This window comes from Schistocerca gregaria, chromosome 8 (genome assembly GCF_023897955.1).
Source record: "Schistocerca gregaria isolate iqSchGreg1 chromosome 8, iqSchGreg1.2, whole genome shotgun sequence".
Taxonomy (NCBI): Eukaryota; Metazoa; Arthropoda; class Insecta; order Orthoptera; family Acrididae; genus Schistocerca; species Schistocerca gregaria.
In genome coordinates, this window is record NC_064927.1 from 500630096 (window position 1) to 500655241 (window position 25146).

At 41.5% G+C, this 25146-nt stretch overlaps 1 protein-coding gene across 1 annotated transcript in view; it reads left to right on the plus strand.

Moving 5' to 3' along the window:
* Positions 1-25146, plus strand: part of LOC126285360 (neurogenic locus notch homolog protein 1-like) — a 248272-nt gene that overhangs the window by 213223 nt on the left and 9903 nt on the right. The window contains exon 8 of the mRNA XM_049984683.1: positions 4971-5193. Coding sequence (XP_049840640.1) covers positions 4971-5193 — 223 coding nt within the window. The remainder of the gene's footprint in view (positions 1-4970; positions 5194-25146) is intronic.

A 25146-nucleotide genomic window follows, 5' to 3' on the forward strand; every position in this document is an offset into this window, starting at 1 on the left:
CGCGTCGCCATAGGGCAAAATGAAAGGCAGCGTCGGTAACACCTGAGGCTGAGGGGAGCCAGTAGATGGGTCCCCGGGGCGCTGACTGGAAGGCACCGTAGCTGAAAGCAGACGGCGAGCGACAGATCCCGTGCGACGACAGAGGCGCAGCTGGTTGAGATGCCGGCGCACCTCACCAGAGGCCCCCAAAACCAGATAAATAGCGCGGCCGAGGCAGCGAAGTATATGCCCTTCGAGCCAACACCGTGAACCTCGATAGTGGCGATAGTAGACAACGTCGCCTGGAGCAAAAGCAGTGTCTGCCGCTGCACAGGAACCTGATGTGGCAGATGTAGCAAAGGCATAAAGGTTCGGTGATGACGACCGTGCAACAACTCAGCCGGCGAGTGACCATCTCAGGGCTGAGAGCAATACGAGGACAAAAAGAGCAATAACGCGTCCTCCCAAGAATGTGACTCTTTCAACTTCAACATCTGTGACTTGAAAGTCCTGACCAATCGTTCAGCGGCACTGTTTGACTGTGACGAAAACGGCGCGGAAGTCAGATGTTGAATACCATTGGCCTTGCAGAATGACTGAAATTCTGTGGACATGAATTGTGGGCCATTGTCGGAAACAATAGTCTGTGGATAACGCTTGGATGGTGGCAGATGACGTCGTGGAAGACATCTGGACAACAAAAGGAAAATTACTGAATGAATCTACCACAACCAATCATTGAGCATTCCAGAATGGACCAGCAAAATTGATGTGTAAGCATTGCCAAGGGGAAGTGGCTTTTGGCCATGCGAAGAACAGTGGTGCTGATTGTTGTTCGACACACACCAAGCAAGAAGAACACACATTCGTAATTGCGGCATCGATTCCGAACCAAGTACAGTGCTGACGAGCAAGTTGTTTCGTTCTCACTATACCCCAATGTCCTTGATGGAGAAGCTGTAAGACGGAGGACTGTAACGGACGTGGTACCACGACCAGGGACTGATCATTATCAGAACGCAACAGCAAAACACCACGTCGTACAAAAAGTCTCTCCTTGTGAGCAAAAAATCGGCGAACCAACGGGTCCCCGATCCGTGACTTTGACAAGGGCCATTGCGTAGCAACAAAACGCAGAATGGGAGCAAGGACAGGGTCAGCAGCTGTGTCTGTAGTTACGCGACGAAAATCAATCGGAAACGATTCGACCACGTCATCGGTTTCCGCATCAATGAACATGCATGCAAGTTTGGAGGAATCAAATGCCCTATCCTCAGCAACAGGCAAGTGGGACAACACATCGGCGTTTCCGTGCTTAGCAGTGGACCGATATGAGATATCGTAGCGGTACTGCGAGAGGAAAATAGACCAGCGAATGAATTTCTGCGCTGTACATGGAGGTACAGTCTTGGTCGGATGAAAAAGCGATTGCAAAGGTTTGTGGTCCATGATTATGGTAAAGTGACGACCATACAAGAAATCATGAAACTTTGTAACACCAAATACGAGAGCCAGTGCTTCTTCCTCGATCTGTGAATAATTTCTTTGAGCAGACGAGAGCAATTTGGACGCAAAAGTAACAGGGCGATCGTGCGATCCATCTTTGTGCGCAAGGACAGCACCAATCCCGAAATCCGATGCATCTACCATCAACAAGAGGGGCTTCTGGGGATCGAATGGCATAAGGCAAGTATTGGAAAGCAAGCCGATTTCAACTGGCGAAAGGCGCGTTCGCATTCCGTCATCCAGACGAACGGAACACCCTTAGGGCGTAAGCGATGAAGTGGAGCTGAAATGGAAGAGGCATGCGGCCCATAACGATGGTAATAATTGAGTTTTCTCAGCACACTCTGTAGCTGCTTCAAATTCTGTGGCGAAGGCAAGTCTTGTATGGCACGAAGGTGCGTTGGACTGGGATGTATGCCTTGGGCATTGAGTACATGTCGCACGTATGGTAAGTCCCGAGAAAAAACACACATTAGTCCTTTCGCAAGCGAAGACCATTTTGTGGCAAGACCTGAAATAATGTTCTGAGATTGGCCAAATGTTCTTCTTCCGTCTTTCCGGAGATCACAATATCGTCCAGATAATTTGCTGCAGTAGGGACCGATGTACAAACAGTTTGTAGATACTGCTGAAACAATGCAGGGGCGGATGCACACCCGAATGCCAGTCGTTTGAATCGATACAAACCAAGATGCGTGTTAACCACCAAAACGCGCTGGGATTCTTCGTCCACCGGTATTTGCAAGTACGCATCTGCCAGGTCCAACTTCGAAAAATATTTACCCGGGCACAGTTTGTCAAAAATATCTTTTGGGCGGGGTAAAGGAGTAGTTGCAATCACTAGATGTGGATTCACTGTTGCCTTGAAGTCCACACTAAGTCTCAATTTTCCGGATGTTTTTGCGACCTCATCACGCAATGCGTGGGGAACATTGCGCGTTCTGAAAAATTTCGGTTGCGCGTTTACTTTCAGTTCCAAATGTGCTTTATAGTTCTTAGCGCAACCGAGGCCCGGTGCAAAAATTTCTGCAAATTCTTCAGATAGACGAGAAACACTGTCTGAAGGCACAGTCTGGTTCACTGAAAGGACCTGATTTACTATAGACAAGTTAAACAACTGAAATAAATCGAAACCAAACAAGTTCACTGCAGAAGAAGAACGAAGGATGTAAAATGACGAAAGTTTTGTTTGTCCTTTGTATGTTGCAAGAAGGCTGCACTGCCCTAACACAGGGATACCTTGACCTGAATAACTACTTAAATTAACATTTGCGGCACGCAACGGAGGTGTGCCCAGCAGTTTGTAAGTGTCTCAATTGATCAGTGAAACTGCAGCTCCGGTATCGAGCCGGAATGTTATGACTTTGTCGTTAGTGTCCAAGTCTACAAAACGTTTATTGTCCTGCTGACGACAAGAGCGGCTATCTCGTGCAATGTGAACTGACACTGGTACATAATCACTTGCGACTTGACGGGAGTTCCGACGATGTCGATGCACACTATTTTTGGGACGAACACAGTCACTGTTAGAGAGAGTGGCACTGGGCGGAGTGGAATGAACTACATGAATTTCCATGGGCGAAGTTTCTCGAGCCTGAGTATCCTTGGTTCGATTCCAATTCCGGCACGAAGCAAAGGGCCTGGAACGGTTTTGAGCTTCCGATCTGAGCTTTTTCTGGCAAACACTCTGAACATGTCCTTTTTTATTACAATAAAAGCAAATAGCTTGGCGTGACGAGCAATTCTCACGCGAATGTGTAGTAGCACACCGCGGGCATGATTTAAACACTGCCTTTGTTTGCCGAAGCGGCACGCGTGGTTGATAGACTCGCGGGTGCGGTGCGGCCAGGCGCGAAGGCTCGCCCGGGGGGCCGGTTAACCTGACACACTGCTGGCGAAGTTTCAAATGATTCCTGAGCAAAGTCAAGTGTGTCCTGCCGATCCAATATGTCCACCACTTGTTGAAGGGAGGGATTGACTAGTTTCAAAATCTGTTCCCTTATACGAACATCAGAAATGTTCTGTGCAATTGCATTACGTACCATAGTATCTGAATAAGGGAGTCCACATTGACATTCAAAAGCACAATCCCTAGTAAGGCCTAGCAAGGTTGCAACCCACTCCCGATTAGTCTGACCTGCCGTACGTTTTGTACAAAAGAAGGTACACCTTTTCGCAACTACATTGACTGATTCTTTGAAATATGCATCTAATGCAGACAAAATTTCTTCGCAGGACAGAGTTGCTACGTCGCGTCGGGGAAATAATTTGACTATCACACGGTACGTGTTCATGCCGACAGAAGACAACAAATAAGGCTGCCACTTGTTACTTTGATTTCTGTAGGCGGCGAGATGGAATCCAAATTGGTGTGACCACTCTGTCCAGCTTTCCAGTGCAGCATCAAAAGGTCGAAAAGTTGGTGCAACAGCGTGCTGTGGCTGCGTTAGCAGTGGAGCGGCTGCTGCCGCATCGTTTTGCATCGCATGTTGACCCTGGACGAGCTGTCCAAGGGCATCCAGTAAGGCCTGTGTCTGCTGATTCTGTAAGCGATAAAATTCGGACATTATATCTGGAGATTGTGGCGAAGCCATTACACAAGTAAATCAGGGCAGTTTAGAGAAGAACGTGGTTTTGCCTCGTCGCCAATGTTGTGGTTGGCAGGAGATCCAACACAGGGTTAGTAAAGGAGGCCAAATGCACGCGTTTTAGCTCACGCAGGCTGGCGTGAGGTCTGGAACATGGCAAGGGAATTAGAATTGAGAAAAACGGATGTAGCTGGTGGAATACTTAACTTTAATCCATTAATGACGAACGTCGTTTGTGACAGTACATGATTTACAATATCAATAGAAACTGGTCATGGCGCCTTGCTAGGTCGTAGCAAATAACGTAGTTGAAGGCTATGCTAACTATCGTCTCGGCAAATGAGAGTGTAGACGTCAGTGAACCATCGCTAGCAAAGTTGGCTGTACAACTGGGGCGAGTGGTTGGAAGTCTCTCTAGACCTGCCGTGTGGCGGCGCTCGGTCTGCAATCACTGCTAGTGGCGACACGCGGGTCCGACGTATACTAACGGACCGCGGCCGATTTAAAAGCTACCACCTAGGAAGTGAGGTGTCTGGCGGTGACACCACAAAAATATTTAAGAACATGCAGATGCTTAGATGTTTCAAACCCAGTTCAGCTGCTTTTCGCATAAAATTTTAAAAAAATATTGGTTCATGAGTTATTGGACACAGTTTCCATTAGCCCCTAGTGGGTATTTCTCCAGGTGAAAACATATCACTGATAACAGATGACCAATATCTTTAATATTAGGAGAAGAGTTGAGTGGGATACCCTGTGTTCTGTTTACAGGCCATTCAACTATTTAGTTTTTTGTTTGCTCGAGGCAAAAATATATCCACTGCATTTAATAGGAAAGTGTCTTCATAATAGGGTAATGTAACGCACAATGAACTTGACGAACTCTGTGCATTTCAGTACTACGTCGGAAATCCACAAGTGTCCTGTCGCCCCGAGTGTGTTACTTCAGAAGACTGCACCAAAGACAAGCCCCTCTGTTGGTACGGTCGCTGCCTCGACCCTTGCAAATCGGCATGTGGTGTTAATGCTGAGTGTCAAGTTAAAAGTGAGACCGCAGTCTGCAGCTGTCCAGAGGGCTACGTTGGACACGCTATGCTCTACTGTCGGCCAGTCACAGATGGTATGTTCCTGCATTACTCATTACACATGCTTGATTTCTTTATTACTGTATGATTTTAATCATCGACAAACGGGGTAGATCATTTACGATACATTAGAAACAGATTTTCATTACAAATGTATTGCCTATGCACCGCCATTTCTTCATAGTAACATATTCTGACTAACAGCTCATTCTATAAATTGAATTTTTTGTAGTAGTTTTTAGTCAGAGTTTATTCTTAAGGAGACTGTAAAGCCTAATTCAATTCATTTGAAGTTCATGAAAGTGTGTCCATCATTAAAGAAGAGCTCTTAAACTTGATGTGGGCTTACCATCCTTTAAAATCAGCTGTGTGAAGGACTTTTGAGAAGTGTGACCTCATTAGAAATATTGACAGTAATGCATGAAATTTTATTGTAAGCTGGTAGATATAAGTGTGAGAAATTTCTAAAACACATCTCATTTCAATGTGACATGTGAGCTCACGTTTTACTACAGGAACTGCATGTGAAAAAGCCTTACATAATATGGGTGCTGGAATTGCTCACAGTAGACCAAAAATATGTGCTGGTAAAATTTTTAAAAGGTTGAAACTAATTTTGTGTCTCACTTTGTTAGTGTGCAGAAAATATTTTACTTCATTATTCAACCAAAACCCAGACAGTGGAAAGAATCTGGATGCTTTTCATCAGGAAATAAACAATTCAGTGTTTCTTGATGCTGTATGGAGTTTGCTCATCAGTTATCACTAAACAAATGAAAATGTTACTTTTTTCACTGCACCATAATAAATGTCAGAATTGTGAGAAGAGACATGATTTACAAAAAACTCACTTTTCATCATTATAATATACTGTGACTGTTAATGAAGTGTTCTGCAGTTTCAAAATTAAGGACTTGCATTGCATTTTGTTTCAACACAATTTTCTCCACATTTGGTTCCCTCAGGGTTTTCTCGCTTCCTAAACCCAGATTCTTCCTGGTTGGCCATTTCTCTCTCTCTCTCTCTCTCTCTCTCTCTCTCTCTCACCCTCTCTCCCTCTCCCTCTCTCCCTCCCCCCTCCCCCCTCTCCCTCCTCCTATGTCTCTGTCCCTTTTTTTCTCCCAAATCAAGAACCAACTGCAACTGAAGAGGAGTGCTGTGCAGTGCTTCCAAAGAATCACTTCAAGCATGGTAGAATGGCACTGCCCCCCCCCCCCCCCCCTCCCGCCCATCAAGCCACCAGTAAAAATGCATTTGTATTCTTTCCAATAAATTAAAATTGTACGCAGGACTGAGGTTTGTCCCACTACAACACAAGGTTTGTCCTTCTCCAACACACAGTTTCGGTACACAGGCAGATTATTCTGAAAAGTCTGTAACTCACAGGTGGTTCATTTTTTCTGTAAAAGAATTTTTTAAATTATAATTACCATTTATATTGTTATATCAAAATTAATTCTTACACTTACTGTACCAATATGTAGGTTGGTATTCAAGAGAAGGGGTGGCTAAACCATATAGAATAGATTATAGATTTATTAACTTGATCGGAATTGTCAGGATTGATGACTGAGAGGTGTCCCTGGGCAACTTCAGCAGTGATTGTAAGCCAAGACTCTGAATTCAGGATCCATTTTGTCATATAGTGTTAATCTGCCAGGAAGTTTCGTAACAGTTGTAATACACTAAACTTTGTCATGAAAGATTCACTTTTGAAAACAATTCTTTGGCTGTGGGTAAATCATGCTCCTCTATGCATTTGTCATAAGAATGGTTAACTAGCGAAATGCCAGGGTGTGCCCAGATAATACCATTCACAATGAGAGGCAGAGCTCTGTGTTTGGGTCCATCAGAGAAACTGTTGTCAGAAACCTTGATTGTAGTATTCATGTCATTGCCGAAAGACAGATTTCATTCCAGTAATTGTTTCATACTTACTCAAATACGTAAGTGCTACAGATACAAACCAACAGACAAGGTACTATATATTGAGAAATGTATTTTGCAAGCAAATAACTGTGCATATATTCCATGAACATATCACCAATATTATTGATCCCTGTCTTAAATATAAATATGGATATAAATATGGTAGTATTTGAAGCAGCAACCATAGGGATAAACTGCCGTACATTGTACTGGAAAAAATGCATAAGGAGAAGTCAAATGGAAATGAGACTGATGGAAAAAAGTAAGTAAACTGTTTATTGTTTCAAAATTAACCATCATAAATATAAATAAATTTATTCTACTGTCAGACAAGACTAGCAATGCCTTCACGAAAAAATGTTTGCAGTTGTTGCAATAACTATCTGTCACAATGACATTACTGACAGTAATTGGAAAAATATGCAATGTGTGACAAGTGATTCACCACATTATTGCAAAATAATAATAGTCCATTGAGTGTTAGTTGCATAAAATGTCGACCTCTACTTATCTTTTTGATGGCTTTAGTGGCAGAGTTGCTGAAATTCATTTTATCAAAACTTTGGAATGTAGAGGTCTGGGTTATGCTTTAATTTTTTGCTGTTGCTGACTTATTTTGCCATTTTAATGGATGCGAACAGTTTGACAGTCACTGTTGTTATCATATATTCACATGGCTCTTCAAATTAGATTTGTATCTTAACAGTCACAACAGACAACATACATAAGTTCACAGAACAGATCTGAAATCTGACTTAACTGATCAGAGCCATAAACAAAACCAAATTTCAACATAGACTGCTTCTCACGACATCAGCTTATGACTAAAGACTATAATAGACCAAAAATAATTTAAGAGGAATGTATCATACTGGAGCTATGTTATATAACCATTTGCCTTCTTACCTAAAATGCATACCAATACTAAATGCATTTAAAATAAAGATAAAACAATTCTTGCTTGATCACTGCTTCTATTCTTTGTCTGAAGTCATGGAACATCTTAATAAATAAATCTCATTTACCAAATTTTACTAATTATCAATTCATAATATAGTTTATGTTGTGCTTATCATGTCATCTCACTTAATAAGTGCTATTATCACAAGCAATGTAGTACACCAACACACATTATTAGGCATTTTGATTATGTCAACAATGTAGTCAAAATGACTACCATATTGTAAATTAACTAGGTTTACCACTGTCCTATATCATATATACAAACAATATACTAAAATGATACTTGTACAAATAAATAAATATATTGATCTACATTATGACGTTAATTTTGTACATCAGAAAAGTAGAAATTTATGCGTTATGATAAAATATTATCTATATTAACATTAATAATTATGTTTATCTGATTCTTTTAAGTTAAATCTAAAAATGGCTGGATGACTGACTTTCTGGACTGTACATATTTTTGTATAAAAAGCATACCGAATATTTCCATAACTATCCAATATGATAAAGATATATCTAAAAACAAAGACGATGTGACTTACCAAACAAAAGCGCTGGCAGGTCAATAGACATACAAACAAACACAAACGTACACACAAAATTCAAGCTTTCCCAACCAACGATTGCTTCTTCAGGAAAGAGGGAAGGAGAGGGAAAGACGAAAGGATGTGGGTTTTAAGGGAGAGGGTAAGGAGTCATTCCAATCCCGGGAGCAGAAAGACTTACCTTAGGGGGAAAAAAGGACAGGTATACACTCGCGCGCACACACACATATTCATCGGCACATATACAGACACAAGCAGACATATGTAAGTCTTTCCACTTCCAGGATTGGAATGACTCCTTACCCTCTTCCTTAAAACCCACATCCTTTCGTATTTCCCTCTCCTTCCCTCTTTCCTGATGAAGTAACCGTTGGTTGCGAAGGCTTGAATTTTGTGTGTGTGTTTGTGTATCTATCAACATACCAACGCTTTTGTTTGGTAAGTCACATCGTCTTTGTTTTTAGATATATTTTTCCCACGTGGAATGTTTCCCTCTATTATATTCAATATGATAAAGAAATAGAAATAAAGGATAAATTCAAGAACAATACTACATCCCCAGTAAAAACCAAGAATCAAACAAATAATGACCAAAAGTGGTATCAAATGATTTGTGAACAGTGAGACCAGCATCAATAGATTCAACTTGGAAAAGTGAAAATTACCCTCTGTTTGTTACACTACAGGACAGTGATTGTACCCAGATGTGCATACCTTCTCTCAAAACAAAGTGACGACCACAAATGTCTTTCTTCATGGCTCCAAAATTACACAAATTGCATGGGGACTGTGTGGTGGATGTATAAGTGCTTCCTAGGAAAATACTACAAATGTTGTAAAGCAAAGGGAAACTGCAGCCCTGAAGCCAGGGCATGTAGCTCTACAGTATGGTTTAATGGTGGTGGTTAAATTATTTTTGAGGTAAAATAGTCCTCCATTCTGTTGACCAGACAGGGGCTACTCGGGTGGATGTTGTTATCGGGAAAAACGAAACTGGCGGCATTCTATAGGTGAGAGAGTGGAATGTTATACTCTTAAATTGGGTAGGTAGGTTAGAAAATTTTAAAAAAGGAAATGGATAGGTTGAGTTAGATATGGTGAGAATTAGTGCAAGTGTGGTGATAGGAAGAATCTGGCTTCTAATTAGGTGAGTATAAAAAGGGAAATGGATAGGTTGAAGTTAGATATAGTGGGCATTAGTGAAGTTCGGTGGCAGGAGGAACAAGGCTTCTGGTCAGGTGACTACAGGGTTATAAACACAAAATCAAATAGGGGTAATGCAGGAGTCGGTTTAATGATGAATAGGAAAATAAAAGTGCAGGTAAGCTACTACAAACAGCATAGTGAACGCATTATTGTGGCCAAGATAGATTACAAGCCCACACCTACTACAGTAGTACAAGTTTATATGCTAACTAGCTCTGCAGATGACGAAGAAATTGAAGAAATGTATGATCAAATAAAAGAAATTATTCAGATAGTGAAGGGAGACGAAAATTTAATACTCATGGGCGACTGGAATTCGAGAGTAGAAAAAGGAAGTGAAGGAAACATAGTAGGTGAATATGGATTGAGGGTAAGAAATGAAAGAGGAAGCCGTCTGGTAGAATTTTGCACAGAGCATAACTTAATCATAGCTAACACTTGGTTTAAGAATCATGAAAGAAGGTTGTATACATGGTAGAACCCTGGAGATACTAAAAGGTATCAGATAGATTATATAATGGTAAGACAGAGATTTAGGAACCAGGTTTTAAATTGTAAGACATTTCTAGGGGCAGATGTGGACTCTGACCACAATCTATTGGTTATGACCTGTAGATTAAAACTGAAGAAACTGCAAAAATGTGGGAAATTAAGGAGATGGGACCTGGATAAACTGAAAAAAACACAGGTTGTACAGAGTTTCAGGGAGAGCATAAGGGAACAATTGACAGGAATGGGGGAAAGAAATACAGTAGAAGAAGAATCGGTAGCTTTGAGGGATGAAGTAATGAAGGTAGCAGAGGATCAAGTAGGTAAAAAGACGAGGGCTAGTAGAAATCCTTGGGTAACAAAAGAAATATTGAATTTAATTGATGAAAGGAGAAAATATAAAAATGCAGTAAATGAAGCAGGCAAAAAGGAATACAAACGTCTCAAAAATGAGATCGACAGGAAGTGCAAAATGGCCAAGCAGGGATGGCTAGATGACAAATGTAAGGATGTAGAGACTTATCTCACTAGGGGTAAGATAGATACTGCCTACAGGAAAATTAAAGGGACCTTTGGAGAAAAACGAACCACTTGTATGAACATCAAGAGCTCAGAGCGAAACCCAGTTCTAAGAAAGAAGGGAAAGCAGAAAGGTGCAAGAAGTATATAGAGGGTCTATACAAGGGTGATGTACTTGACGACAATATTATGGAATTGGAAGAGGATGTAGATGAAGATGGAATGGGAGATACGATACTGCGTGTAGAGTTTGACAGAGCACTGAAAGACCTGAGTCGAAACAAGGCCCCCGGAGTAGACAACATTCCATTGGAACTACTGATGGCCTTGGGAGAGCCAGTCCTGACAAAACTCTACCATCTAGGGAGCAAGATGTATGAAACAGGCGAAATACCCTCAGACTTCAAGAAGAATATGATAATTCCAATCCCAAAGAAAGCAGGTGTTGACAAATGTGAAAATTACCGAACAATCAGTTTAATAAGCCACTGCTGCAAAATACTAACATGAATTCTTTACAGACGAATGGAGAAACTAGTAGAAGCCAACCTTGGGGAAGATCAATTTGGATTCCGTAGAAACACTGTAACACGTGAGGCAATACTGACACTATGACGTATCTTAGAAGAAAGATTAAGGAAAGGCAAACCTACGTTTCTAGCATTTGTAGACTTAGAGAAAGCTTTTGACAATGTTGACTGGAATACTCTCTTTCAAATTCTAAAGGTCGCAGGGGTAGAATACAGGGAGCGAAAGGCTATTTACAATTTGTACAGAAACCAGATGGCAGTTATAAGAGTCGAGGGACATGAAAGGGAAGCAGTGGTTGGAAAGGGAGCGTTATTCAATCTGTATATTGAGCAAGCAGTAAAGGAAACAAAAGAAAAATTCGGAATAGGTATTAAAATCCATGGAGAAGAAATAAAAACTTTGAGGTTTGCCGATGACATCGTAATTCTGTCAGAGACAGCAAGGGACTTGGTAGAGCAGTTGAATGGAATGGACAGTGTCTTGAAAGGAGGATATAAGATGAACATCAACAAAAGCAAAACGAGGATAATGGAATGTAGTAAAATTAAGTCGGGTGATGCTGAGGGAGTTACATTAGGAAATGAGACACTTAAAGTAGTAAAGGAGTTTTGCTATTTGGGGAGCAAAATAACTGATGATGGTCGAAGTAGAGAGGATATAAAATGTAGACTGGTAATGGCAAGGAAAGCGTTTCTGAAGAAGAGAAATTTGTTAACATCGAGTATAGATTTAAGTGTCAGGAAGTCATTTCTGAAAGTATTTGTATGGAGTGTAGCCATGTATGGAAGTGAAACATGGACGATAAATAGTTTGGACAAGAAGAGAATAGAAGCTTTCGAAATGTGGTGCTACAGAAGAATGCTGAAGATTAGATGGGTAGATCACATAACTAATGATGAGGTATTGAATAGGATTGGGGAGAAGAGGAGTTTGTGGCACAAATTGACAAGAAGAAGGGACCTGTTGGTAGGACATGTTCTAAGGCATCAAGGGATAAGCAATTTGGTATTGGAGGGCAGTGTGGAGGGTAAAAATTGTAGAGGGAGACAAAGAGATGAATACACTAAGCAGATTCAGAAGGATGTAGGTTGCAGTAGCTACTGTGAGATGAAGAAGCTTGCACAGGATAGAGTAGCATGGAGAGCTGCATCAAACCAGTCTCAGGACTGAAGACCAGAACATCAACAACATCATGGTTGTGAATACAAAATCCAATGGGGCAAATGCAGATGCAGGTCTAATAATGAATAAGAAAAAAGAAATGCATATCAGCTACTATGAACACCATAGTGAATGCATTACCGCAGCCAAGATAGGTACGAAGCTAACACCCAGCAAGGTAGTACAATTTAATATGTCTGCCAGCTTTGCAGATAAATAAGAGATTGACAGAGTGTTTGTTGAGATTATTCAGGTGTTTGAGAGAGACAAAAATTTGACTGTGGTGGGAAACTGAAATTTGATGATAGGAAAAGGAAAAGAAGAAAAATAATAGGAAAACATGAGTTAGGAGAAAGGAATGAAACTATGGACTCGGACCATAATTTATTGGTCATGATCTGGAGATTAATGCTGAAGAAACTCCAGAAATATAAGAAATTAAGGAGGTTGGACCAAGATAAATTTAAGGAACAGAAGCTTGTTGGGAGTTTTACAGGACACATTAGTCAATAATTGGAAAAAAGGAGAAATAAGTGCAAAAGAACATGAGTAGATAGCTTTGAGAGATGAAACAGCAAAGGCAGCAGAGATCAAACAGACAAAGACCATTAGAAATATTTGGATAACATACACAGTAGTGAATTTAATTAATGAAAGGAGAAAATATCAAAATGAAGCAGGTGAACTAGGCAAAAATGAAATTGTCACAAAGTATAAAATGGCTAACCAGTTACAGCTGTATAAGCATGTGTGACTATGGGAAAGACAGATGCAGTCTGTAGGAAAATTTGAGAGACCTTTGGAGAAAAAAGGAGGAGCTGTATGAATATCAAGAGGTCAAATGGCAAGCCAATATAAGCAAGGAAGGTAAAGCTTAAAGGTTGGACTGTATAGAAGAGCTATGCAAGGGACTGAATTTGAAGCCAATATTATAGAAACGCAGGTAGAAGTAGATGATGTTGAGTTGGAAAATATCATACTTACTGCAAGAAGAAAAATTTTACAGCACTGAAAGACCTAAGTTAAGACAAGGTCCCTTAACCGTAATCTGCTGTAGGTCACTTGAACAAAACACCATGCCCAGTTGTTGGAAGAAAGCACATGGCACACCTATCTACAAGACGGGTAGCAGAAGTGATCCACAAAACTACCATGCAACATCCTTGACATCCAGTTGTTGTAGAATCTGAGAATGTATTTTCAGCTCAAACATAATAAAGTATCTCAGACAGACACTAGTCAAATGAAATTAACATCACACTTTTCTCACATACACAATGAAAGCTTTGAATCAAGGCAGTCAGATAGATGCAGAATTTCTTGATTTCTGAAAAGTATTTGACACCTACATTTATTATCGACAATACGGTCGTATCAATTATTGAGTTAAGTTTGTGACTGGATTGGGGATTTTTTGGTAGGGAGGTCACATAAAGTTATTTTGGATAAGAGTCATTGACAAATATAGAAATGACTGTTAATCAAGATTTCACTGACATTAATAAATGGTTTAATGCTAATTCACTGTCATTAAACTTTGAAAAGACCCCCTATATGCAGTTCAGAACTCGTAAGAGATTTCCTTGTAGCATGCATATAACATATGAAGATATGCAGATCAAAGAGGTTGACAGTGTTAAATTTCTGGGATTACAAGTCGATAATAAATTCAGTTGGGAAGAGCATACCACAGAACTGCTGAAGTGCCTAAACAAATCTGTATTTGCAGTGAAAATGATGTCAGATGAAGGAGATATAAATATAAAAATAACTTGCATACTTTCATTGTAATATGTCATACAGAATCATACTCTGGGGTAACAAGTCAAACAGACCAAAACTTTTTAGCGTGCAGAAGCGTGTAGTAAGACTCATCTGTGGTGTAAAATCAAGAACATTGTGTAGAAACCTCTTCAAGTAAATTTCTATTCTAAGCACTGCTTCTCAATATATTTATTCCTTAATCAAATTTGTTTCATGTAATATATCTCTGTTTCCTTGGCCCAAAAAGGGGTCCAAATTCTGGAACACACATTGTCAGTAAATTGCCAGCAGACATTAAAAACTTGGATTCAGATAAAGCACTGTTTGAACGGATTTTGGAAGACTTTTTGATACGCAATTTCTTCAACTATGTAGATGAATATCTTAACACGAATGCTTAGACTGGCTTAAGCAAAAATGTCTGTTAGATTTTAGTTTTGACAGCACTTGATCACAACATTCAAGATTAAGGAAAAAAAGTAACTTAGGGTGTAACCCAGGGAAGTGTGTTGGGACCCTTGCTAGTCATGATTTATATTAATGGCATTACAGACAGTATTAATAGTAATCTCGTACTTAACAGAGATGATGCAGGTATCTATAATAAAGTACTGTCTGAAAAAGGTTGCTCTAATATTCAGTTGGATCTTAATAAGATTTCAAAGTGATACAAAGATTGGAAACTTGTTTTAAATCTTCAGAAATGAAAAATTTTGCACTTTCTCGTACAAAAGCAGGCAGTATCCAGTGACTACAATGTCAGTGAGTTGCAGATGGTATCAGGCAATTTATACAATTAATTGTGTGTAATAATCTGTAGGAATATGAAGTGAAATGATCACAGAGGCTTAGTCATAAGTAAAGCAAGTGGCAGACTTAATTTCATTGGTATAATACTGGGAAAATGCAACCAGTCTACAAAGGAGTTTGCTCGCTAGTGTGACTCATCTTAGAATATTGCTCAGTTGTGTGGGACATGTAGCAAACAGTACTAACAGAGAATATTGAATGTACACAGAGAAAGGCAGATTTGTTTGGCACTTGGTAGAATGTTGAATATATAGTGAAGAAACTGAACTGGCAGGCAGTTGAATATAGCAATCTTGGGTACAAGATTAGATTAATCACGTGTTCCAGAGGCACCTGAGCAGTCACTCTTTCTGTACTTCATATTTGAAAGGATCAGTGTGATGCCATAATAAATGGTGAAATGGAGTACCCTCTGCCACACACCTGACAGTGGTTTCCAGTGTATGGATGTATTTATAGAATAGATGGCAATCTTTCAGAATTCTCGAGATCCTTGGGAGAGCCAGTTTAACAGACCTCTTTCTTCTGTTGGCTTCAGTTGTCAAACAACTGACAAACATTTGCAAATGTAGGCATTTGCTAAGTAGGGAACAGTTCCTGAGGCCTCAGGGCAACCTCCGCCCTCTTGGCTTTTGTCATCCATACAGTCCTCACTTATGTTGCTGGGTGCCCCAGAGATATTCCCTACTGACGAAACAGCCCAGTGCATTTGAAGACCCCTGACGGCATCGGCATGGACATCAGCGATGACTGCTAGGCAGCATTGTTGCAACTGTCGATGCTGCGGTCACTGATGTAAGCGCTGTCATAAGTCGCTTATGTCTGGCTGGCTTATGATGGCTGACAGCGACCCTTTAAAGCCAGCAGTGCAGTTGCTCTGTCTGTTAGTTATGATTTCTCTGCATTACTGAATAGATTTTGCTACACATCACTGTCTCGATTTTGAATTCGCTACATCTTAGTATTCGATCTTTGTTTGCCCTTCGGACTTTTTACTCTGTCATGCCGTCTTTTGTCCAATTCTCTTCACTATACTCCCATATTTTTTTCATTCTTCCTGTAAACTCAACAGATGGTGTGTTCGAGTGGAAAAACAGAAATGAAAAATTTCTGTGCTGTGAAATGAATGACCATGAAATAACCTGATTAAAGCTTGTGTTATGAGAATCGTAGGCTATCTGCCTACAACTATACTCTGCAAGCAATCTTGTGGCCTGTGGATGTAGGTACTTCAGCACCACTATCCATTATCCACAGTACTTCCCTCCATTTGCAGTTCCATCTGTGGATGCTGGAGGGTACTGGGTTGTCAGTGAATCTTCATATGAGCTCAGGTTTCTCTGATTTTTATATTAATTGCTATTTTGTGAGCAATATGTGGGATGACATAATATATTCCTTGAACTCTTCTTAGAACATGAGTTCTTGGAATTTTAACATTGGACCTATCCACGAAGTATAATCCATCTCTTAAGGTGTCTGCATCTGCAGTTGAGTGGGCACTTGAGCAATCCTAAGGAGTTTACTAAACAAACCTGTGATGAAATGCACTACTCTTATATGGATATTTTCTATCTCCTCTATTAATAATAAGTGGTAAGGGTCCCAAACAGATATACATCACACATGAATGTAAACAGCCTAAATAAAGTAATGAATGATCCATACTGAAGTACATGCTGGGCTGGGGCCCTGCACGTTCTGCCATCACACTCACTGATACGCTCTGTGAGAGGTCATGTATCAACAGAAGAGTCATTGAACTTTACCACCGAGCCTTCTGCAGCTCCAACAGCATCTGGGAGTGCAAGCCATGTCAATACGTAGCATACAGGTTGTGGTAAACAGAGCTACGGTCACAACTACCTACTCATCTCCACATTATCATGTGGCCATGTGATACCACGCCTGTATTGCCTGTATTCCTCTGGTGACGGGTACTTCGGTCACGGCTCGGCCCCTCGACAGCCAGTTCAGCTCCGACCCCAAGACCTACCATCAGCCACTCTCAGATTTTCATGGCTGCCAGACGCCTGTCGACTGCTTTGGAAGGCCCTGCTTCACCAGGCTTGCTCGCCCACAAGCTCGAGGGTTTGTGGACCTTGTTGCTACGCAGCTACAGTACCTACCCGCCTGGCAGCACTTTGACAACTGTGGACTTCTCATAGTGGACACTCGTTAAGCATCATCGTAGAAGGACATTTCAGTTATACACACATGTCGACCTCCCTCCTCTAAAGCTGTGCCGAGTTTAGTTAGCGGTTACAGTCATCATTCCAACACAGGCATATCATCACTACCTCAGTACAACCACTCGGCCAAGGGTAACTCACCTACCCTTCAAGTACAACTGATAAAGAGGGTAATACATCACAAAGCTTCACATTTGGCAATATAGAATCATGAATTAGAATATATATCTTGTACTGATAACTAATGAGACAAATAGTGAGGTGTATCAGTACTGCCCTGCTGCATTCCCACCTGCTTCTCACACTCTATAACTTCGGATTTTAATTAACGTAATGTATCTGTACCAATTACAGTTGGTTTTGTAATGATGTTGTCTTCTGTCCGAAGATCAGTTCTTTGCAACTCTCTGTGCTTGTCTGTCTTGTGCAAGCCTCTTCTTCCCTGCATAACTCCCACAACACGCATCCATTTTAAGCTTGTTACCATTTTCAAGCCTCGGTCTACCTCTACAATACCCCTGCCCACATCTCCTTCCAGTAGCAAATTGACTATTCCTTGATGTATTCTATCAACAGATTACTTCTACCCGTCAGGTTGTGTCATTAATTTCCTTCATCTACAGTCTGTTTTAGTAGCTCCTCATTACTTATTTGTCTATCATCCATCAAATCTTCAGTATTTTTTCGTAGCACCACATTTTGAAAGCTTCTCTTCTCTTCTTGTCTAGACTGTTGATCATCAGTGTTTCATTTCTGTAAAAGGCTACACTCCAGATAAATACCTTCAAAAAATACTTTGTAAAATTTGACAAATTTCCATTTTTCAGAAATGATTTACTTATCACTGCCAGTCAGCATTTTATATCCTCTCTAATTTGACCAGCATTTCTTAATTTACTGTCCAAATAGCAAAACTATTGTACTACTTTTAATGTTTCATTTCAAAATCTAATTTCCCCCGCATCACCTGGTTTAATTTGATTGCCTTTTATACCATTGTTTTACAATGGTTAATGTTCATCTTAAGATGCTATCCATTCTGTTCAACTCCTTCTCCAAGTTCTTTGCATTCCCTGACAGAATTACAATGCCATAAGCAAACATCAATGTTTTTACTTCTTCTCCCTGATTTTTAATTATTTTTGTACCTCGGTGGGCGTGACAGCAAAAAGGGCGGGTGTTCTGGGACCAATGTTGAGTAGTGGTGGTGGCAGTGGGATAGTCAGTAGGCACAAACGGAGCTGGTCAATGTACTGGTACTCGAAACCCCTCCATAGCCGTAAGACACCGCCCGTGAGTGGCGATCACCATGGCCGACACCCGCGAGCGTTTTGGTCTGTACGAGCATGCTCACACAGCTTCATCTGGCAGCAAGCACCCGGCAGCTGGGGTCTGAAGTTCTGTCGGCTATGTGGCCAGGAGGTGGAGGAGTGTACACAGCTGCCGCCCACGAGCTCCGCTGAGCTGCAGTCGTGAACAGAAGTGGACCGGTAGGTGCCGAAAAGTGGCACGAGTGCAGTCGTGGTAGCGGAAGTACTCACTGCTTTCTATATTTGATGCTTAAATGTACACACCGTACTCTATACTTCACTGTTGGAGAAAGGGCGAAACAGCAGGCTCGACAGGTTCCGGATGCCACTGCAGGTGCAGAACTGTTCGAAAGCCACCACTGTGAATTGAAGCCTATTATCTGACACTGTGGTGTGGGGAAGCCCTTTGACAGTTAGAAATCAGATGAGAGCAGTGAGAGTTGTGTCAGCGATAATGGACTCCGTGCTGACCACGTGTGTATAGTTAGAATAAGTGACCACGACAGTGAGCCACACAGCTATCAGAAAGGGAGCAGCAGAGTCCAAGTGAATGCTATCCCAGGGGCAGTGGGTGGTGGACCAGAGAGCAAAAGACTGGGGCAGAGCTGCCCTGTGCCAGACACAGACAGAACAGCTGTAGGCACAACGACACACGAGTGCCTTTGCTCGTGACGTACCACGACACCCACGACTGAGGAGGTGCAGGGTAAGTGGGATGACATCATGGTGAGTATCCACTTCTGTGTAAAGCGGGAGAGTGTCGGAGATGACAGACAAATGGTGGGAAAGCTGAGTCTGGGCATGGGGCTCAGAATCTGCATACTTTGAAACAAATGGGCCTCCTGATGTGAGTAGTCTTATGGGGACTGTTCTGAGGTGTTCCTCATCAATATGAAAATGGGAGATTTACTGTCGGTCAAATGCTGGGTTGTGTTTTGAAGGTAGATGAGGAAGGGCATCTGTATTTACTCATTGGGACACCGTGTAAGTGTAGGAGCTGAGGAAGAGTGCCCAATGCTGGAGGCTGTGTGCAGTCTGATCTGGAAGTCGAGAATCAAGTCCAAAAAGAGCCACTAGTGGCTTGTGGCCCATAATGAGGGTAAAGTATGTCCCGCAAAGGTAAATGTACAACTTGTTAATGGTAAAGATGATTGCCAAAACCTCTTTCTCTCTCTGCGAGTTGTTCTTTCAACCACGTTTCAGTGTCTTTGATACACAGAAATTGGCTGCTCCACACCATCATTGTTCTTATGTGCCAGTACTGTACCAATGCCAAAGCCAGTGGACATGACAGAGTAAAGGGCATAACACAGAGTGCCACTGCAACAGGCGCCTGATCTGTGGGAAAACGTGCTCATGGGCAGCTGTCCACCCATACTTCACCTTCTTCTGCAACTGATTAAGCAGATGCATAATTTAGGAAGCCTGTGAAAGGATCTTTGAATAGTAATTTACCTTCCCCATAATAACCTGCAGTTCCTGTAGGTCTTGGGTCTAGGGTAGAGAGTCAGTGACAGAAACATTGCGGTAACTGGCGTGGGTCCCATCTTTATCGAGCAAGTGGCCAAGGTGTGCCACTTGCTCCTGATAAAACTAACATTTGTGTAAGTAGCAATTGATCACTGCGTAACACAATGTAGTGAAGAGAGTACAGAGGTTGCACAGATAGTCCTGATGTGTAGTGCCCATAACAATTAGGCCATCTAGATAATTAGTACAAGCAGAAATGGACACGGTTAACAATTTTAGGTATCTCCGGAAAATTGCTGGAGTGTAAGATATGCCAAATGTCAAGTGCCTGTACATGTACAAACCAGAGGCAGTGTTGATGACTATAATGTGTTGTGATTCCTAATCCATTTGGATTTGAAAATAAGCATAAGAAAGATCCACCTTAGAGAAACTTTCACCTCCAACGGATTTTGTGAGGAGGTCCTCCAGATGTGGAATGAGGTAAGTTTCCATTTGTGGGTGGGCAGTAATCATCAGTTTAAAATCTCCACATAGCCGAGAAGAGTCATTGGGTATCTCAACCACCACCAGGAATGTGGCCCACAGGTTCAATTATGACAGGTGTGTGGAAGCGATTGAGTCCTTGCTTAACAGCCACTTAACAGAAAGAAATTACGCGTGGCAGAAATATGGCATAGAATCTGGAGATAAGAAGATATGGGACCTGAAAATCTACGATGCACCTCAGGCAGGTTTCAGACAGAGGCACAAAGATGGTACAGAGCTTGTCGAGCTCCTGGAAGACTACTGCGTAGGAGACAACCCAAACTTCAAAAGTGATATAGAATCCAAACAGCGAGAAGGCATCGAGAGCAAAAAGGTTGCCAGCGGTGTGAATGTCAACAACAAACAGTTTAAGAGCCAGATGACCTGTTTGTATGCAGTGTTGACAGTGATTTGACCTCAGAGAGGAATCGAACTGTCACTATAGATGACCAGTGTAGAGGGCAGGGCCAAGTCAGGTGAATCAAAATAAGCATACGTCTGTTGATTGATTGAAGATAAAAAAATTAAGAAACAACTGCTTCAAGTTCATGCACTGTGCTGTGACACATGAAGGGGGGGGGGGGGGGGGGCAGGAGCACCTGACTGTGTCGACATTTGACAACAGACTGCAGAGGTGCCCATCTTATACATGATGGTGCAATGTGCCCAGCAATCTGGACAGTCTGGACACAAATGTGAAGTGGTCAGGACACCACGGGAGACCACATTGCTTACATGACAGGCTGTTAGAGGCCACAGAGACATCCAAATTTGATGAATCACAATGTCACTGGCAAGAAAAAGATTAACGAGAATTCTGGACCCGAAGTGGTGGCTGGACCGCTGCTACCTGAGGTCTTAATTCGCAGCCTTCACTACATCGAAAGAGGATGTCATTTTCAAAATATCTTCTATCTCTTCTAAGAAATGCTTGTCCAGTTTGAGGGCTGCAGTACGAACTTTGAGAGCCAGTTTGACCACAACATCTCGGATCAGTGAATCTGCTTATGAAGTTTTGTAAGCTGTATTTGTACAAGTGAAATTGCAACATCTACTCAGCTTGCAAATCCGTCACCCACAAGTGGTACAGCTGACCAGGCTACTTGTACTGATGGAACTTGAAGCATAATATGACAACGTGGAGTCGTTGTGAATAATAACTGGAAAGCAATGAACACATCTCCTCACACATGAGCACACCTGCACATATACAGACACAAGCAGACATATGTACTTACATAGCTGGGTAAACTATCAAGGCCAAATGAGAGAGACTTTTTCATGTTTTTATTAATTAGGAGAACATTCTTCAAAGTTGTAGTCATTTGAAAAAGTTATTTGTCATATTTTATACACTTTAAAGGGAAAGATTTTGTTGGTGGAGAGTGACCAACTGAAAGACCGTTAGCTATTTCAGCAAAGCATTTATTAAATGTATAACAAATGCATTTGGTGTCTATTATGTTTTGGCCACTATGGTTCTATGTGACATCAGCTTGTTGATAATATCCCACATGGCTTTACATATGTCATTTGAATTGTTTATGTAGCCTTCGTCTGCTACCATCTTTGCTTTAGATATTATTTTACAAAGGACCTTCATGTACAGTTTGGAATAACTTTGTAAATTTGGATACTGTGTTTTTATACTTTGCACATAGAGTGACCTCTTAGTCTTGCATGACATTCTCATACCCTTTAGATCCATGCTAACAAATTTTCATGAATTTACTTGTAAAAGTGTAGACAGTGAAAATTAAAATGTCCTGTGGTGCTTCTCCTGCTCCAAGTCGGCCCGTTTGACGTTCTACCCCCCTTAATCTGTAATAATAATTTATTAGCTCCCAGTCCATAAGATATGAACTAAGAAAACGAGATACAAAGTAAATAATTATCACAGGATAGACACTGCGACACAGACCTTACACAAACAATACAGCATGCTCATCGATTGGTCTGAAGGTGTAAACAAAAGTGAAGAAATTGATTTCTGCCAATTTGACATTCAGATTTTCAGTCCATGTAAACTGTGTGGTGTAAAATAATTCACAAGTACAGAAACGTTATTTAAATTTTTATTATACACTGGTCTCATTGTCTGCATTAGTGTGCAAGTATAAGTAACATATATAACTTAATGACATAGTGTTGTATGAGTACCTTTGCCCACAGGTCGCCAGTAAGAAATCAGACTCTAGACTGCAATACCTTCGGAATACACAGGTATTGGTCCAAACAAAAGTTATTAATTTATGCATGATGGTGATGCACAGTGCACAAACTATCATTTCACATTGCAGTGCACCCCACCAGCTTATAAAAGTTTTACTGTACTCATTTACCTCTAAAAATTTGAGAGTGGAAAACATTTATATATCTTGTACATATTTTTATTAGGACCTTACTAAAGAGAGAGTCCCTCACACGAGCAAATGGGGCCGAGACTGAGGTCAAGCATTCAGTAGTATAATGCACTGCTGGGCACAGTATCCTCGACTTCAGTGGCAACTTCCCATCAGTGTACGAGATCCCGGCACCTTTTTCTCAGACGTACATAGACGAGAATCGTATCGGTGACATGTCCTCCGGTCCCCCAGTTCTCGTGGCTTCAACAAGTGCTATACTTTGCACCACACCTGCACGATCTGTCCCCTCCACTTCCATTTCACCCCATCACTCTAAGTGTTCCCTCTTTGCTCCTCATTCTCTCTACCACATCTACCACTCCCCCATCCCAACTGGACTGACTCTGACACTTCACTGTGCACCACATGCGACTCTCCCACTCCATACTGAAGTGAGTCCACAGCGCAGTGTCGTGCCATGCTGTGTCGCACCACGTTCCTAGCATGTGGGCTCGTCACTACCACAGCGCCCCCCCCTCTCCCCCCTCCCCCCCCTCCCCTCCCATAGCCAACGGTCACCCTCCTCTTGTCCCTCCCTCTTTTTTACTTTCACCCGCATTCCATCCGACACAAGCCTGATCCCAGGTGGACTGCAGTGCCGAGACAGTTTAGAGGTGGGGGATTTGCGTGTGCTTAATGAGGACCCAACCTAAAAGTTCAGGGACATTTTCACTTTTTTTATCCACCTGTCAACCAGTTGACACCTACACCATATGGCAAGATGTTAGCTCTACACTTTGCAGTGTTTGTATTCCACTGGCAATTTCCAGTGTCATTTATTTTTTCTCTTTGTCCAGTTAGCTTCACTGCAATGTTTTCTTTTCACTGAAACTATACTGTTAAGAGCTAAATGCACCTTAAGAGTCAAATGCACCTTAATCTCATATACTGTCTCAGAGACACAGCATTCTTGGTACTGTTTGAGTCAGTAATTGCTTCTACTAATATTTTGACTCCATAAAACTTTGTTTCCTTTGTGGCAGAGTGGAAAAATGATGTCATAAGAGAATATCTGACATCTCGGAGTTCTGTCAGTTGTTGTCGGATATTGTGGATAACTGTGTAGAATCTGTTTCGAATTTGATCATGTGATTGCAGTTATTGTAATTGTTAGCTATGTTGTCCTGGTGCCAGTCATCTGCATTTGAAATGAGTAGGGCTAGTTATTCCGTAACAACTTCACTGTCAAAGGGACATTAACCTCTATTCTTACTTTGGAAGTGAAATAGAAACCTAGGATTGTTTTGCTTAAGCAAATGAAGATCACAGTTGCGAGACCAGCACATTCCACTACAGAGTGGAAAAGAAAGTGACTCTCAAAGCTTTCTTCCTTTCACTGAATCCGTACTCATCACATTGACAGGGGTGTGAAGTGAAGCCGTACATTACAGTGTGAAATGTTCAATACAAGGTACCCCGGTTACAATATCATCTCAATGTGTCCCCTAAATTTCTGTGTGCTGTATTATTTGGCCAAATAATAAATACAACCCCCTGGTAGCTGAGTGGTCAGCATGACAGAATTTCAATCCTAAGAGCCCGAGTTTGATTCCCGGCTGGATCAGAAATTTTCTCTGCTCAGGAACTGGGTGTTGTGTTGTCCTTATCATCATCATTTCATCCCCATCGACGCGCATGTCGCTGAAGTGGCGTAAAATTGAAAGACTTGCACCGACGAACAGGCTACCCGACAGGAGGCTCTAGTCACATGAAGAAATAAAAACTCTAACATAACACAGGCTGAATCAATTTCCTTTCTGTCGAACACATAAGGTTTCTGTAGAATTGTTGTATACAGATGTAGTGTCCTTCTCATGCATTGCAGTTATGGTACATAAAGTTCTCAAGTAGATTATGGGCCAAGTTCTCTAAGTTCACCAGATATGGCGCTCAGATAACCTTCTCACTAAGTATGTGACCCTGGAAACAGTTGAAAAGAAGACAGTCAGGTTTGTCAGATGATGACTTAAAACCAATATCATCCACTTGTTGCTTCAGTCCTATTGTGTTATGTTCTGCTACATAGACATGGAAAAAGTACTGAATAGTTGGCACTGTAATTCTAATTGAGGCTCTTGCTGGGCTCTCATTTGAGCGCATTGCAGTTCAAATCTCCGTCGGACAGTCATGATTTACATTTTAGTCAGTTAAGCAAATGCA